The 18,432-nt window shown below is 42.5% G+C and overlaps 1 protein-coding gene across 1 annotated transcript; it reads right to left on the reverse strand.

The window, feature by feature from the left end:
• Positions 1-6,609: 6,609 nt before the first annotated feature.
• On the reverse strand, positions 6,610-9,938 carry LOC148581128 (uncharacterized). Its single transcript, XM_088492310.1, has 3 exons — positions 9,340-9,938; positions 7,233-9,234; positions 6,610-6,780 (listed from the first exon to the last, which is right to left on the reverse strand). The coding sequence occupies exons 1-3, from the start codon at positions 9,936-9,938 to the stop codon at positions 6,610-6,612; spliced, it is 2,772 nt and encodes a 923-aa protein (XP_088348436.1).
• Positions 9,939-18,432: the final 8,494 nt, after the last annotated feature.

The raw sequence follows: 18,432 nt of genomic DNA on the forward strand, positions 1-18,432 counted from the left end.
TCCTCCACTTTGCCCCATCGATAAACCAGGGCAGGCACATAGCCTGCAGGACCGGGTCATTGTACGGCATCCACACAAACTAGAACGACAGTTGTGAAATAATCATCAGTGATGCAAGCTAAATTAAAGGATAGATAATTCATAGAACTATCAGGGAGTAAAATCTTAGTGCTAACCTCATCCATCCGCAACTAATCTAGCGATAGACGCCGTTGGAGGACCCTCATCTCGTGCTGGTCTCTGCTCTGCTACATCAACCCTCTCAACCTATCAATAGTTACAAGAATAACACGAATTCAATTTATGGAATGTCATAATAAGTTACAAATTCCAAACACAAGCAAGACATAAACAATAGTTACCTCGCTGCCATATGATACCTGAAAACCTGTCGGTCAGATGGACACCACTGTGAAAATCTCTGGTATATCCAAGACATCAACAGCAGAGTGCAGCCAACTATGTCTGTCGTGCCTCAGTGTACCACAGAGCACAGCGAATGGTATGTCCATGTAAGCACTGCCGAACTCCAAGATAGCCCACGACACTTCTCAATGTTCACAAGCAGTGGCAGGCACTGGAGATGGACCAGATTGTTCGACTTGTCTATCATCAGGTAACCCCCAATCAGTAACAAGATGTAACACCGTGTATACTGTCAGAGTGTCTCTGGATCATCCGTCTTAGGCATATGGTGGACATGGTCCTGAAGCCATGTAAGCTTCAATGAGAAAGACTCCTTCCTCTGCGCCCCCTGCTACGCAACCACCGGAGGCCTAGCACCGATCAGTCGCTCTACCAACTCCCATGTCTCGGAGCCATACCATTTGTAGAAATCACGAAAGCACCCCACTGGCTCCCCGTGTGCACGTAGTCCAAGGTGGTACGCAATGTCCTGTAGGGTGATAGTGGCCTCACCCCATGGCAAGTAGAACATGTGAGTCTCCGGATGCCAGCGCTCCACAATACCGTAATCAGGGAGTTGTCAAAGACGAAGTCCTTGAGAGGCACCGTGTCGCCGAAGCCAACCTCCCTCAAATACGGGACGATCGCGTTCGGTGGTGAAAGCGTGTGACTCACTCGCCGAGGCAGAAGTAAGCGAGGTCTCTGACAAAAAATAAATGATCACAATAAAAAAAAATTTGTATACGTGCATCGACATAACAAACTGAGTTAACTATTATATATATTTATTTAACATAAATTTACACGTATGTGCTAACTGAATTTATATCAATAAAACTTTTCACATTAATATTTACTTAGTTAATTAATAAACATTTCCTCAATACGTTACTTAAAATGAAAACATTCACTAAAGTAATTAATAATCTAATTATCAAATTCTTACTTAATAATTTAATTTAGGTAAATACAAAATTACATAATTGTTTAGTTAACTTAAAAAATAACTTTTACTTGAATTGTTAATAACTAAATTAATAAATTTAGTAACATATAACCAATAAAATAAGACCAACGGTTGGAAAACATTTACCCAAGTATTTAATATCTAAATATAGTTATGTAGTTAAAAACTTAATTACAAAAAAATGAGAATCATATTTCTAAAATTATACTCTATTAATGATCTGTTGCTAACAATAGAAATGGTATTCTAGTTCTTGGCAAGTATAATAACTATGACTATACATATATGGGATAACATAAATGTGAAGATAACAAAACTAATCGTGAAGTCGGTTGTTCCGGCGTAGTGCCATATCGCATTCAGTTTATTGATGTCCGGATCACGAACATCTGTGCGCGCCATCTTCATCTAACTCATTAATATGGTTAGAAAGGGATAAAAGAGAGGAAAAAGAGATGGAAAGGTTGGAAATGAGACCCACAACCTCACTATAAACGACATCTATATATAAGTGTTACCCAGTCTTATTTTGTTTACAGTTTAAACGAGATAAGTTTATACGTATGTCGTTTACACTGTAAATAAAATATACACATGTCACGCGCACTATCTTATCTTGACCAAATGAGATAAGTAATTCTATATATTTTTGTAATAATTTTTAAAATTATTTATTTTGATAAATAAAATACTTTTTTAATTTATTTAAATAAAAAATCCAATAAATTATGGCTTATAGTTATAGGTGACCTTTTTGCAGATAATTGTTAATAATCTATAAAATAACTAATTTATGGTATGACTTAAAACTATTTTATCCTACTATTTAATACCGTTAGATATGTGATATATATGTAATTTAACCGGGAAAATAATTTCAAAACAACTATGTAATATACAATGTTAATAAACCAGTGATAATATTAGTGATATCAATATGGGTATAAAAAACCAATATTAGTGTACTCTATTTTTACACTTACTGGCATATAAGAGCTAACATTTATACTAGTTTGTTGAGCGCCACCTTCAGAGGTCCATCATTGCTAGTCCTTTGCCCTTTTTCCCAATTAGTTTAAAATCTGCGTTATGTGCGAGCCAAATAATGATCCACTTTAAAAATTTGTTTATATATGTCCATTGATATTAATAGAGTAATAAACTAATAATGATTATTTTTAATTTAAAAAGTGTTCGTATATAAAAATTTATTATTCGATATATAAGATTGTTAGTCTGTTGCAGTCTATATTTATAGAAACTAAATAATATTTTTATTTTTCTAACCCATATTAATATCTATTTACAATATATATATATGCTAAAATTCATTTCATTGATTATTTTAAGGACTATTATTGTAAAAATTAAATTAAAAAATAATATAAAAAATATATAAATTATATCTTATTAATAAGTTACAACGTTACATTTCAACATAATTTTTACTAATATTATTTAAAAGTATTCTTTTTCTTAGTATCTAATAAAAAATATTCCAACAAAAATTATATGACATTAATATAATTTATAATCATAATTAATTTTATAAAATCACATTTATACTAATATTCTTTATCTATAAGTACTTTTACATATAATGAATTAGTGTTGTTTTTAATTTCCACGTTATGCCACTATAAACAGTATTCCCTATATAAGTTGTTGCATAAGATTACTGTCCTCTCTGCATAGCAATTAGGGCATGATACATTAAATAAATATAAATATCAACATGTACGAGATGTCTCCGGTACGAATTGAAGGGTGGATCGGAAACCCGCGGGCAAGGCTGGAACCGGATTGCTTGACTGGAGCAATGGGGGGAGGTACCTGCAAAGACACTCCGACGCTCAAGTCAGAATGGATCTAAGAGGTATAAGGTGTCAGGAATGAATGAATACCTGGAGGGAACTGGGTCCTCTATTTATAGGTGATGGTGAATATCTTATTTTATCTTATTTGGCTAAGATAAGAGAGATATTTGGGTTCGAAAGTTGGTCAGAGGCTTTGAAGAGCCGGTTTTTGGGCCTTCGGGTCGAAGTGGGTCGTCCCCGGGTAACCGGGTATGCGGGATCCGTGGGTCGGATCCGTAACAGTTGCCCCCGCAGCGGGAGAGCGAGCGAGGTCGATCTGTCGCTGGGAGACGTTTGTTATGGGCTCGATTTTTTCTCGGGTGCCCGTCTGATTTCTTTGAGATGAGGTCGGTGCCTCGGTCTTCGTATCGTGGAAGATTCGTCTGACCGTTTAGGTCTGACATGACTCTTCCGTATCAGTCGCGTCTGTTGCGTTCTTCGAGGCGTTACCTTCTTTCGAGGGGGTATTTATTGCAGGCTGTGCTTTTTCTTCTTTGCCCTTGCGTTTGCTTTGCTTTCTAAGGGTATTTTCGTCGTTTTGCTTTTTTCAAAAACCGATTTGGTTTTCCTCCTTCAGTTCCCTCGTTCTGCTTTTACTTCTCTATTGCTTCTTTTTCTAACCAGAGCATTTCCCATTCTCCATTTTTGCTTTCTGTGGTTTCGGTTGGTCTTCTTCTGCGGCATCTTTCCTTCGGGTTTTCTTCCTTTGATTTATCAGGTTAGCATTTCTCTCGTTTCTTTTTTGCTTCTTCTGCTTTGTTTTTTGCAGTTTTTTGTTTTTGCTAAGTGTAATTTTAGAGTAGTTTTGTGGTGTTTGTATGATGGTTAGATAGTTCTGTTGGGTTTTTAGAAAAGGGTTGGGGCGAGTGCCACCGTATAATTGGTGGTGTGCGGTGGCGGTGTTTGTTTTTGGTTTTTTACCCGCCGTCATTTTCTTCCGTGAGGTTTGGCTGACGGTGGTGCTCGTCGATATTTTAGGTATGGCTCGCCGACGGACGGAGGGTGTGAGGGCTCCGGTGGCCCCGGCGGGGGGTGTCCTTGACCTTTTTTCTTGGGTCACCAGTGATGTTTGGGGGACACCGTCGCGGATGACGGAGGCGGACCTCCAACGACTCCGTGATGAAGGGGCTGTTTGTGGGGGTGGCGATGCCGAACGCCACTATGAGCTTGCCCTCCCTGGGGTTGACGAGAGGGTTTGCTATACCAATCTCGACTCCCCGACAGTGCCGGATTGGATGTGGGTGTATGAGGCGATGTTCACCCGGCTTGGTGTTCGGCTTCCCTTTTCTCCGTTTGTTCAGCAGTTGTTGAATCGGTGCTCCGTGGCGCCGTCCCAGCTACATCCGAACAGCTGGGCGGCAATACGGTCTTTTGAACTTGTTTGTGATTATTTAGAGCTACCTGCCTCAGTAAATGTTTTTCTTTTCCTTTTCTTGTGTACTCTTCCGACTAAGGAGGGGAAGCATAAGAAGGGGTATGTATCTTTCCGAGCTCAGCCCCACCGTCGGGTTTTCGGTTTGTATGAAGACTCCTTCCATGGTTTTAAGAGTGGTTACTTTAAAGTTCGTCCCGCGAGGGGGCATCACCCTTTTTGGTTGACGTTGGAGGGTGAACGTCGGTTCCCCACTTACTGGAACTTTAAGGCTGGTCCGTCCGTGTTTACTCGGGTTTCGAAAGAGTTCTTGTCCTCGGAGGAGCGGGATATCGCTCTTGTCCTGTGGCAGTTATTTGGGGAGCGTCCTCTTAATCCTCGGGACGAGATGGGTGATCCGGTTGCTTGCCGGTTGTATGTTGGTGTGTGTCGTGTGTGTCCGTTCTTTACTTGTTTTTATGTTTTGTTTCCCGTTTTTGTAACTTGGGATTTTGTTTCTTGTTTCCTTGCAGTTGAGATGGCTAGTGGCTTGACATCCTTGGCGCGTCTGAAGGCGGCGATGGCCCAGGAGGAGGGGTCGTCGTCTCCGGCTACTCCTGTCTCTAATCCTGCCGTGGAATCTCAGCCGGTTTCTCAGGAGGTGATTTCTTCGGGTGCACGGGCCGACGCTCACGTTTCTCCTGGCCCTGCAAACTCTCCTGAAGTCGTCGTGGTGACGGCTGCTGAGGCTTCTCGGAAGAGAAAGAGGCCTGAGGACCCGAGCAGTGAGACTTTTGAGGATGAGGGTCTTGTGCCCAGTGTGATGGATCGTCGCTTCGATGCCCCGGGTTTTATTGATCAACACTTGATGCCTGGAACGGAGCCGTTTTTTGATGGCTGTGATGTTTCGTTCCAGGTCAAGTCGGTATATCGTGCTCTCCTCCGGTCTGCCGTTGTTGTTCGGAAGGCTGAGCCTGTGATGGCTCAGGTTAGTTTGCTGGATAAGAAGCTTCGTCATTCTCATGCTGAGGTAGCCAAGTTGAAGGGGGAACTTGAGGCTGCCGAAGCTACGAGGGAGAGGGCTGTGAAGTCTTCTGAGGAGGCCGGGGCAGAGATTCTCCGACTTGCCGAGGTTGAAACTTCGCTTCTCTCTCAGTTGGCAGAGGAGCGACAGCGGGCTTCCGATGTGGGTTCTCAGGCTGCCATGCTTCTTGCCGAGTCGGAGGCTTTAAAGGCCGAGGTTGCTGCCTTGAAGAGGGAGAAGACGGAGTTGCTAGCTGATGCGAAGGATGCAATTGCGGCTACCGAGGAAACGATGAGGGCTCAAGCTTCAGTGCTGGCTCCTGGTGTGGATATGTCCGTGATGGGGGCCTTCAAGACTGTTCGTGATGGCCAGATCGTTGACCTCGAGTAGCTTTTACCTTTATTTTTTTGGTTTTTTCTTTGAACTATGTTTTGGATATTTTCGGATGGCCAAGGGCCGTGTATTTTGATTTTGGAACACTTTATTTTCGTTTTAATAGTGCTTATTGGCCGTTCGGGCCTTTTGTATGTTCCGTTGTTACGTTGTTTTTGGGCCGTTCGGGCCTATCATATATTCCGTTTTAGGCTATTCTGTGTGTATTTCGTTTGTCTCCTTGGACCGTCGTTTGGTCGGGTTCTTTTGTGGATATCCGCATGTTTGGGCCTGGGGGGTGATCAGTCCCCCAGTTGTGGCCGCGTTTTTGTTCCGTATTTGGGACACTTAAGAAAAATAGAAATAGCCGTTCTAATGGAATTTTTATTGATGGTTGGGCCTCGTTAAAACCCTCCGTTGGTGGCGGGAAAAAGTACTCGAGTTTAAAACTTAGATGAGAAATAAAACCTTAGAATTTGTAAACTGGTAGGAGAAGTACAAAAACAGAAATGAGGACAAGGGTGCGACCTTTGTAGGTTGGTCTAGGTGTAGTATCGTCGCAAGTTGGCGGCGTTCCATGTTCTCGGGACTTCGTCGCCGTTGAGCCGTTCGAGTTTGTACGCTCCTTTTCCGATTACAGCCTTGATTCTGTATGGTCCTTCCCAGTTGGGGGTGAGCTTTCCTTCTCCTGGGGGTCGGGGGACCGATATCGTTTCGTCGTAAGACGAGGTCGTCGGCCGTGAATTCTCGCCGGATGACTCCGTGATTGTATCTCAGGCTGATTCTTTGCTTTAGGGCTAGCTCCCTGAGATGGGTTATGCTTCTTGTTTCGTCAATGAGGTCTCGTTCTGCTTCCTCGTCGTTACCTCCGACCGTTTTTCTGGGGCTTGGGTCTCCGATCTCTACCGGGATGACCGCCTCAACACCATACGTTAGTCGGAAAGGTGTTTCTCCCGTTGTCGTTTGAGGTGTGGTTCGGTATGACCATAGGACCGATCCGAGTTCGTCGGCCCATAGTCCTTTGGCTTCGTCGAGCCGCTTTTTAAGTCCTTTGACGATTATTTTGTTTGCGGATTCCACCTGTCCGTTTGTCTGAGGGTGTTCTACCGAGCTGAAACGGTGAGATACACGTAACCCTTCTAAAAATTCTCTGAATTTTTTGTCGGTGAATTGGGTTCCGTTGTCCGAGATAACGATCTCGGGGATCCCGAATCGGGTGATGATCTGACGCCAGAGGAATTTTCGGCATTGGGTTGCCGTTATGGAGGACAGGGGTTCGGCTTCGATCCATTTAGTGTAGTAGTCTATGGCGACGATGAGGTATTTAAGTTGGCCGGGTGCCGTAGGGAAGGGTCCGACGAGGTCGATGCCCCAAGTGCCGAACGGCCGCTCTGCCGATATGGTGCTGAGCTGGTGCGGCGCGGCTTGGTGGATATTGGCGTGCCTTTGGCATTTGTCGCAGTTTTTAACTATTTGTACGGAATCCCGAATAACCGTGGGCCAGAAGTAGCCTGCTCTGATGACTTTTTGGGCTAATGTTTTGCCTCCGATGTGGTGACCGCAGCAGCCTTCGTGGATTTCTCGGAGTATGTACTCCGTGTTCTCGGGTTCGATGCATTTGAGCAGGGGTTGCGAGAATCCGCGTTTGTATAGCTGTCCTGCGACAATGGTATAGTTGGCAGCTTCCCTTTTTATTCGTTTTTCCTCTTTGGGGTCTGGTGGCAGTGTTCCATCGAGGAGGTATTGCAGGATAGGGTAGGTCCAAGATCCCTGGTTTGAGATTGTCAGGTGAGCGTTGGTTGTTGTTGACACGGAGGGTGTCTTAACGACTTCCTGGATTAGCGATTTGTTACCGTGTCCGGGTTTGGTGCTGGCTAGCTTGGAGAGTAGGTCTGCTCTGGCATTTCGTTCCCTGGGGACATGCTGTATGGTGACGTGTTCGAATCCTTCTTTTAGTTTGTTTACCTTGGCGAGGTATTGTTGGAGTAGGGGATCTCGTGTCTGGTAGTCTCCGTTAATTTGGGAACTGACTACCTGTGAATCGGTATTTACTTCTAGGACCTTTGCTCCGACTTCCCGGGCTAAGGATAGGCCTGCCAAGAGGGCCTCGTATTCTGCTTGGTTGTTTGATACTGAAAATTCGTATCGTACCGACTGTTCGATCGTGATCCCGTCTTGGTTTTTGAGTATGACTCCGGCGCTTCCGTAGGTGGAGTTTGATGAGCCGTCGACATGTAGTTTCCATGATTCGGGGGTGAGCTTTCTCGGAGTCATCTCGGCGATGAAGTCGGCCATGGCTTGTGCTTTGATCGCATTTCGGGGTTCGAATTTGATCTGGAATTGAGATAGTTCGATGGACCACGCTAGCATTCTTCCCGCTAGGTCGGGTTTCTGTAACACCTGCTTGACCGCCTGGTCGGTTCGAACCGTCATGGGATGAGCTTGGAAGTATTGTCGTAGGCGTCGGGAGGCCGTAAGGAGTGTGAAAGCTAGCTTTTCTAAGCGTGAGTAGCGAGCTTCCGCATCTTGTAGGGCTTTGCTTATGAAGTATACGGGTTTTTGTTCCTTTTTCTCGTTTTCACGGACGAGTGCTGCTGCGAGTGCCTCTTCCGTTATGGAGAGGTATAAGTAAAGTGTTTCCCCTATTTGGGGTTTGGCGAGGATTGGTGGTTCCGCTAGGACCCTCTTGAAGTGTTGGAATGCTTCTTCACATTCTGTCTCCCATTTGAAAGGGGCTCCTTTTTTCATTAGTTTGAAGAAAGGGGTCGCTTTCTGAGCCGATGCTCCGAGAAAGCGCGATAAGGCCGTCAGTCGGCCGGTAAGCTTTTGGATGTCTTTAAGGTTTTTGGGGCTTGTCATTTCGAGGACGGCGCGACATTTCTCTGGGTTTGCTTCAACTCCGCGTTGCGTAATCATGAAGCCGAGGAACTTCCCTGCTTCCATTCCGAAGGCACATTTTGCCGGGTTGAGTCGCATTTGGTGCTTTCGTAGGGTGTTCATTATGACCTTGAGGTCATTGGTTAGTTGTTCGCCGGATTCGGTCTTGGCGAGCATATCGTCTATGTAGACTTCTAATTTGTTACCGGACAGGTCTCGAAATATCTTGTTAACAAGTCTTTGATAGGTTGCTCCGGCGTTTTTCAAGCCGAAGGGCATTACTGTGTAGCAGTATGTTCCGTCCGGGGTGATGAACGCTGTTTTCTCTTCGTCTGGTCGGTGCATCGGAATCTGGTTGTATCCGGAATATGCATCCATGAAGCTGAGGTATCGGTGACCAGATGCAGCGTCTACCAATCCGTCGATGTTTGGTAGGGGGAAGGCGTCCTTTGGACAAGCTTTGTTGAGGTCCGTGTAGTCGACGCACATTCGCCATTTCCCGTTAGATTTTTTCACCAGTACGACGTTGGCTAGCCAGGTCGTGTAGGGGAGTTCCTGGATGAAGTTGGCCTCGAGTAGGGCTTTAACTTGTTTTTTGACTTCGGTGGCTCGGTTTGATGACATTTTTCTTCTTCTTTGTGCTACTGGTTTAGCTTTGGGGTCCACGGCTAGACGGTGGGACATTAGGTCAGGGTTTATTCCCGGCATGTCGGCTGGTGTGAATGCAAACAGGTCTCTGTTTTGTTTCAGAAGTTGAGAGAGTTCCTCTTTGAGGTCATATGGGAGGTTCCTATTAATAAAGGTGTATTCATCTTTGGTTGGACCTATTTGTAGTTTTTCCATATCTCCTTCTGGCTCTGGCCTGGGTTGGTCGTCTTGTCGGGCATCCAGGTCAGCTAGGAATACTCCGGCCGCATCTCGGGATTTCTTCCTTAGGGCTAGGCTGGTGTTGTCGCATTCGGCTGCGACTTCTCGGTCCCCGTGGATGGTACCGACGGAGCCGTCGTCGGTTCTGAATTTCATAAGGAGGTATTTGGTAAAGATGACTGCGGAGAAGTCATTGATTGTTTTCCTTCCGAGGATCATGTTATAGGCTGTGGAGTCTTTTAGGACTACGAATTCAGATAGGATTGTCTTCTTCTGGCTGCTCGTTCCTATGGTGATGGGAAGTATGATTGAGCCATCTGGTTTGAGAAAGTTGTCTCCGAGTCCCGTGACGCCGTGGCGGTGTGTTTGGAGGTTGTCGTTGTGGAGTCCGAGTTTATCGAAGGCTCCTCGAAAAAGGATGTTTGAGTCTGCCCCGGTGTCTACCAGTATCCTTCGTACGAGTCCTGTTCCGATTCTAGCTGAGATAACGAAAGGGGCATCCTCAGCTGAGGTGCCATGTTGGCAGTCCTCTGGTAAGAACGTTATCGTATTGTCGGCCGCGGAGATTGGGGCTTGGTTCCTTACAGCCATTACCTTGAGGTCTTTTTTCATTGTTAGTTTTGACTTGCTCGATACGTCCTTGCCTATGATGACGTTTACTATGATGGTCAGATCTTCCTCTGGGCTTTCCTTGGGAGGTTGCTTTTGGGTTCTCAGGTTACGTCCTTCTTTCTCCGGCGACCTGTCTTTCTCCGCGCGTCGCGGTTCTCTGATGATTTTGGCAAATTCTGGGAGTTTTCCGTCTCGTATGGCTTGTTCAAGGGCGTCTTTAAGGTCGAAACAATCTTGTGTTTTGTGACCGTAACCTCGGTGGTATTCGCAGTAGAGGGTTTTGTTGCCTCCTGTCCTTTCTTTGAGTTGTCGGGCTTTCAGAATGATGCCTCGATCTGCTATTTGGTGGTATATCTCGGTAATTGGTGCTGTCAGGGGCGTGTAATTAGAGAATTTGCCTATTCTCGGTGGTCGGCTGGTCGGCCTGGGGTGGTCCCGTTGAATCTCTTTGGGTGTTGGGTTATGATGAGAAGCCGAGTTGCCGCGTTGGGTGTTACCGTGCTGCCGCTTGTTGGCCGCGACGACCTGGCTGACTTCTTCATCGTTGATGTAGTCTTTGGCGACGTTCTAGATCTCATGCATGGTCCACACCGGTCTGGTGGTGAGGTGTTTGCGAAAATCTTCGTTCATTAGCCCATTGGTCAGGCAAAGGCTTGCGACGGAATCCGTGAGTCCGTCGACCGTTAGGCATTCGTCGTTGAAGCAGTCGAGGTATTTTCTTGTGGATTTCTCTTGTTTTTGTGTGACCCCTAGTAAGTTGATGGGGTGTTTGGCTTTAGTGATCCTAGTAGTGAACTGGGCCATGAACTTTCGTGTAATATCGTGGAAATTGGCTATGGATCCGTTTGGGAGGGCGTTGAACCATTTGATCGCTGGCCCAGCGAGGGTTACCGGGAAGGCTCTGCATCGGACCGCGTCGGCCGCTCCTTCTAGGTTCATTCTGGCTTCAAAAGCCGTTAGATGTTCTTGGGGATCCTTAGTTCCATCGTACTTCATATCGGTAGGTTTTTCGAAGCCTTTGGGGAGTTTTGCTCTTAGGATTTTTTATGTAAAGGGCGTAGCTCCCATTATTATATGGTCGTTTCTTGTGCGTTTGGTGTTTCGGTCCCTCCGATCTTCGTCTGAGTAGTGTTGATAACTCAGATCTCGAGAAGCGCTGCGGTTATGTTTCTTGTTGTATCGCCGTTCTGGCGATTTCTCGTGTCTATGGTCGCGTGAGGAGCTGCGATCGTCTCTTCTGCCGTGTCGTCGGGTTGACGACCTACCGTGGCGAGATCTTGATCTGGAGGTTGCACGGCTTCCGTGTTCGTTGTTGTATTTTTTTTATTGGTTATCTTGCCTTCGAGTTCCTGAACCCGGAGGCAGAGATCCTGGATGATCTGCGCCGCTTTGTCCCTGGCTTTCTCAGGATGTCGTCGGTTCGTGATGTCGTGGTCGTTCGCGTTTTGGACAGTACTCGCTATTCTCGCTTGGTTTGTGACCTCTCGGTGCTCGGGGGTTGGGTTAATCGGTTGAGAGTCATCTTGGCTTGAGGGGGTTTCCTCTAGGACGTCCCCCATCGGGCCCAGCTGGCGCAGGGTCCCCATAGACGGCGCCAATGTACGAGATGTCTCCGGTACGGATTGAAGGGTGGATCGGGAACCCGCGGGCAAGGCTGGAACCGGATTGCTTGACTGGAGCAATGGGGGGAGGTACTTGCAAAGACACTCCGACGCTCAAGTCAGAATGGATCTAAGAGGTATAAGGTGTCAGGAATGAATGAATACCTGGAGGGACCTGGGTCCTCTATTTATAGGTGATGGTGAATATCTTATCTTATCTTATTTGGCTAAGATAAGAGAGATATTTGGGTTCGAAAGTTGGTCAGAGGTTTTGAAGGGCCGGTTTTTGGGCCTTCGGGTCGAAGCGGGTCGTCCCCGAGTAACCGGGTATGCGGGATCCGTGGGTCGGATCCGTAACACAACATAAAAAAATATTTCCAAAGAACTAAATTTCAATTCAATTTACGCTTAAAAATTAAAATAAAAAGTCTCCTATTATCCAAAATAAGATTAATTATGTAATAATGTGATACAACTCTACCTCTTTACACATATTTCTCTTAAAATCAAGAACTCTATAAATAAATATTTTTTTTTAAGTAGACTTACACGCATACGGATGCTGCTTGAAAAATTGTTATGGCTTAAAATTTTATTTAAAAAAAAATATTATACTATTTGAATCGAAGAATCGTACTTATTTATTTAAAGGTCTTGAAATTATAGTATCAAAATTAACTTAATATAAAAAATATTTAAAATATTATATAACAAACTAAAACAAATGTAATCGTATAAAAATATCTATAATAGAATTGTTGTTGTTCTTGATATAAGTTTTAATTTTAGCCATATAATAAAAAGTTAGCTTCATTTTTTAAAATGAAATCCCTTACATATTATACTCCATAAACTTGTGTATCCATGATATATTGATATTTATCTACCACTTTATTATTTACACTACAAGAAAGTTTTAAAATAGCAATCGATTTTAGCGACTAGCAAAATCGGTTCCTGTTAGCGACCGATTTTGCGACCAATCAAACTTTTCTAGGATTTAAAAAAATCAGTTGCTAAATCGGTCGTTAAATTTCAATTAGCGACCGATTTAGTGACCACTCACTTTTGGTTGCTAAATTTGTCGCTAAGATAAAAATTAGTGACCGATTTTGCTACCGTGACAAAGCTAATCTAGTCGGTCGCTAAAATCAGTCACTATTTTTTTAACTTAGTGATCGAATTAGCAACCAAAACAAAAAACAAACTTTTAGGGTATGTTGTAACACCATATCATACAGAGTTTTATGCTAAAGTCATAAAGTTAAGGTGGCAAGGTATTACGACCTCTAAAAGTAAAATATATATAAAATAATAGTTGAAAGAAATTTTAACTAGAAACCTGTGAAGAAAAGTTAGGCAAATCGTTAAACAAAAAATCGCATCACTCGCGTAATACATAAATATGAGAGAAGAATTCTAAAGATACATATAACAGGGCTTCTGACTCGGCTCACGAAGCTAGAACCATCCAAAGCAAATATATACATATACATATATATAACCCAAAAGAGTAACCCAAAAAATATGACAAAACACCTGTTTCTCCAATTCAACCTCTAGGAGGAACAAAATACAAAATACAAGGGTGGAGAATCTATATACATATATATAAAGCATAAAACAAAATACAGTAATCCCAGGATAACCAACTTCGCTTGTAGAGGAAACTCCAGACGCTCACCGAGGTGCATCTCGACCTGCATCTGAAAAATAACAATATCGTATGGGGTGAGAACCGGGGGTTCTCATTATGGTTAAGGTACCTACATATATAATAAATAAGATCCCAGGAAAACCAGAGGTAATCCTAGAACTCCGACACTCAGATTATAAGTTTTAAGGAACTAAAACAGAAACCATAAAGTCGGGGTGGTTCTCTAAGGTTCTTAAACTTAACTAACTCTATCAAAACCTTCAATTTTCTGCGTTTCCTCCAATCCTCCAACTCCGGTGAAACCACAGATCAACAACAGGCAAATCAAGCACAGATAGAATACAAATACAGCATGTAACAATTTAGCAAGTAAGCAAAATAATCACGAAGGCAAGCCCAGTTAATGCACAAGCAAACAAATAAAAAAATACATATGATGCAAGCTTGTCCTATGGCTGATGATATCATCTATCGGTTATATAGCCAACCCGACACGTTTTGGTAGCTAACCATGGACTGAAACACCCATGCAGAGCAAGTGGGTTCGAGCTAAACCCCCTTACTACTACCCACTTAATCCAGAGCCAGTGGAATAACCACTACTGCGGCTACTACCCAGGCGGGTGTTTAAAAGCTTAACCTGGAACAAGCAGAATAATCCACTACTGCTGCTACTACCCAGGCATCACAATCACTGACTTGGAGCAAGTGGAACGAACCACCATCCTTGCTACTGTCCAGGTATCTCAAACATACATTCAAACAGTTTAAATGAAGCATCATCGTTATTAAATCTCAAATATTAACCTGGAGCAAGCAGGTCAAACCACCATCTTTGCTACTACCCAGGTATTGATGGGATATTTTCGTGGAAAAACGAATTTCTCCAAAACACCCAAACTTAACCGGCAAGTGCACTGGGTCGCATCAAGTAATAATAACTCACGGGAGTGAGGTCGATCCCACAGGGATTGAAGGATTGAGCAATTTTAGTTTAGTGGTTGATTTAGTCAAGCGAATCAAGATTTGGTTGAGAGATTTGTGATTTGCAGAATTTAAATTGTATAGAAAGTAAAGGGAATGGGTAATTGGCATGAAATTAAAGATAGCTGAAGTTTAAAGTGCTGAATCTTAAAGAGCAAGAAATTAAATGACAGAAACTTAGAACGCAAGAAATGTAAATTGCAGAATCTTAAAGTGCAAGAAATGTAAATGGCTTGAATTGTAAAGGGAATTGGGAATTGGGTTTGCAGAAATTAAACAAGGAAAAGTAAATTTCAACAAACGGAGAAGTAAAGGATGACTTGGATTGAATCAGATCTAAAACAGAAAAGTAAATGAGCATGGAAAGCAGTAAACAGAGGATGTAAAATTGGAATTCAGATCTCAGGACCCAAGAGACTAGAAAACCAAGTCTAGATCTCAATGCCTTCCTAGATCCAACTAGAACAATTGCAAAGGAAATTGTAAATTGCAAAGAAAGTAGATGAAGAAGCAAGTAACCGAAACTGAAATTCAATTAAGCAGAAAATTAAACAAGATCGCAAGGTGAGATTGAAACAGAATTTCTTTAATTCTCCACCCAAAATCCAAGACAAGAAAAGTAAAAGTGCTGGGCAAGAACAAGGAAGAAGAGAGATCAATTCTCCTCCCAAATTCTCTTGAATTAAAACAACAATGCTAAGAAAAATAAAAGTGAGCTCTAAGCAAACCGAAAAGAAAGCTATTCTGAAAAACAAAAAGGGAAGCTCCCCGAAAAACTTAAATCCTATGCTATTTATACACTTTCTTCAAATGGTCTTCAAGCCTTCAATTGGGCCTTTGCTCTTGATGGAATTGGGTTGAGAGAGGCCTTGGTTGATTGCTCTTGGAGTTTGGAGAAGAACCGAATTGAACCGGGTTTGAAATCATGAAAGCTTGAGTAAAAGTTGGAGTAAAAGTTAGGGGCTAACTTTTGCTCCAACTTTTCACATCAGCACCCTTCCTTGCTGATACCAACGTTGGGGCAAAAGTTAGGGGTCTAACTTTTGCTCCAACGTTGGCCTCCCCTTGCTTATTCATGGCGCCAACGTTAGCCAAAAAGTTAGGGGCTAACATTGGCGCAAACTTTTGCTAGTCCAGGGAGTGTTTTTCATGCGCCAACGTTAGCCAAAAAGTTAGGGGCTAACGTTGGCGCAAACTTTTGCTCATCCAGGGAGTGTTTTTCATGCCAAAAGTTAGCCAAAAAGTTAGGGGCTAACTTTTGCTCCAGCTTTTGCCCAAAAGTTAGCCAAAAAGTTTGAGGCTAACTTTTGGTCCAGCTTTTTTGCTTCCTGGTTCATTTTCAATTAATCCAAAAGTTTGAGCTAAAGTTTGAGGCAAACTTTTGCTCAAACTTTTTTTCCTCTCTTCCTCCTAGCCATTCCTCCTTGCTTCAACCTTTCTCCAAGCTTTCTTCACCTATCATTAATCAACCAAACACATCAAAGCTATGCTCAAAATCATGAGATATTCATTCTTTCATAATATGTGACAATTATAGCATAAAACCTCATGAAATAGCATGAATTCATACATGGTTGATTAAATCAAAGGAAACATGAAAATCTACCCAATTGGCTTGCTTATGGCTCAAGAAAGTGCATAATTCAGTTGAAAACAAAAGAAAAAGGCTAGTGAAACTAGGCTAAGATGACTTGTCATCAGGTATCATAAACATTCATTCATTCAAAACTCCATAATTAAATTCATTTCTCATAACTTTTCTTCCCTATCTCATACCCGGAGTAAGTGGACGTCGCCACTGCCTACTATCCGGGGCCACAATCACTTTTACATACTTCTTGTTCATAATTCATACCTCTCAAACTTTCTTCATCTCCAAGTTACTACTCTTCCCTAAGTTTTACTCACCACTTAATATACAATTGAGGTTTAGGGGTTAAAAAGGGAAAATAAAGGTTTAGATGTTCGAAAATTAGCTTTAAAACACAAAACTTATGTTTGCTAAAATAGGGGCCACGTGTACGCATCAGCCACGCGTACGCATGGGCGTACATTTTCCCATGCTCGTGCACGCAAGCTCCTTGCTCGCGTACGTGAGATGCTCAACCCGAAAAGGTTGGTCGCGTCGCGTATAGTGGTCACGTACGGAAGCTATATAGAACAGCAAAAATGCTGAATGCTGCAGAATTTCATCCTTGCCCTCCGAACTTCTGACGCGCATAACTTTTTCATTTTAAAACATCTTCAAATCGTTCTTTGAACGGTATAAACTTCATGGACCCATTTTCATATGAAACAAATTTGAAACAATTTGGGGGTCCGGTAGCCGAGTTATGGCTCGCGAAGTTCGGCCAAAAATTAGTTTGTTACAAAATCTTTCCAACCTCTATTTTCACATAACATAAGTCACTAGCCATATTCACTCAACAATACCCTGCACCAAATCATACTAAAATAATAACAACACAGCCCCTCAACCCACATTCTACCACAACCAACTTCACTTCAATGTAGATGACTTTAACCCAAGATTTTCAATTGTACCTAATACAATTACCAATTATTCAATACTCATATATATCCTTAATCAACATTGCCATTTATCATCAACCAAAACATCATTTATCAATCATTTTTCATCAACAAAACCCACATCCACAATCATGAATCATTAATCATTCAAACATCATCAAATATCTTCTCAATGTCCACTAAAATTACAAAAAAACATGTTTCAAAGTCATGATTCAACTTATCCTAGGTCATCTAGCCTAAGTTTTCACAAAACATTATATATTAAATACGAGAAACCTAAATCATACCTTGGCCGATTCCTCGTAAAACCCGGAACATCACAATTTTTCACCATTCCACGACACCCAAATTTCCAAAGTCTCACCAAATGGGTCTCCGGCTCCCCAGAGTCCAATACCAAGTTTCCAACACCGCCAATTTGTTTCCAAAATACACAATCCAAACTAATTTCATAAATTAACGCTAAAATTACCATAGGATTCACTAATTAGATAACTTGACAAGGATTAAACATTTCTCACCTTTCCAATGGAAGAATTGAGCCAAAACCCAGCACATCCACTAAGTGAACTTGATCATAAACATCAAAATTAACAAAATCTCAATACCTCAATCCATAGGATTTTCGAAATTGGGGCAGGAGTAAATCGAAACTAAAAGTGACTTCCTTACCTAATTAAGTACTGAGCTTTATAGAGCTCGATGCTGCGGTCGAGTGGCCGCAAACGGTGCGGCGATTGGAGCTCCGGATCAAAAGTTACGGTGAATTGAAATTGGAATTTAACTTTGTGTTAGGGTTTGCATTGCTCTCCCTTGGCTGAACTTGTTCAGCATGTTTCAACGTGCATGATGGAGAAATGAGCTGATGCTCATTTGTACTAATGAATTGGGTTGGGCCCAGTTCAATCGGTTCGGCTCAATCTTAGGCCAAATCCTTTAAAATTAGTGTCAAAATTCTTATTTTAATTAGTTCTACCTCACTAAATCATAAAATTCTATTTTATAATTTATTTGATTAATAATTAATTTATTAACTAATTATTCACTAATTACTCAGGGTTTACATATGTTGGTGGCTAAATCGATCGTTAAATCGGTTGCTAAGTGTTAACATAGTGACCGATTTAGCGACCAACTATAAAATACTGGTTTTAAAGCATTCGGTCACTAAATTGGTTGCTATTTTATAATATAGCGACCGAATTAGCAACCGACTTAAAAATATGTTGATAAAATAGTTGGTCGCTAATTCAGTCGCTAAGATAGCAGTCACTAAATCGGTTGCTAAGGATTAATATAGCTATCGATTTTAGCGACCAATTAT

This window comes from Arachis ipaensis, chromosome B10, assembly GCF_059453495.1.
Source record: "Arachis ipaensis isolate K30076 ecotype BB chromosome B10, ASM5945349v1, whole genome shotgun sequence".
NCBI lineage: Eukaryota > Viridiplantae > Streptophyta > Magnoliopsida > Fabales > Fabaceae > Arachis > Arachis ipaensis.

Coding starts and splice junctions, on each gene's coding strand:
- LOC148581128 (XM_088492310.1), bottom strand. CDS start 9,938: ATGATCCTCGGAAGGAAAACAATCAATGACTTCTCCGCAGTCATCTTT. Junction 9,235..9,339: donor TCTAACGGGAAATGGCGAAT/GTGCGTCGACTA, acceptor CCGATACCTCAG/CTTCATGGATGCATATTCCG. Junction 6,781..7,232: donor AACCCCTGTCCTCCATAACG/GCAACCCAATGC, acceptor AACCCATCTCAG/GGAGCTAGCCCTAAAGCAAA.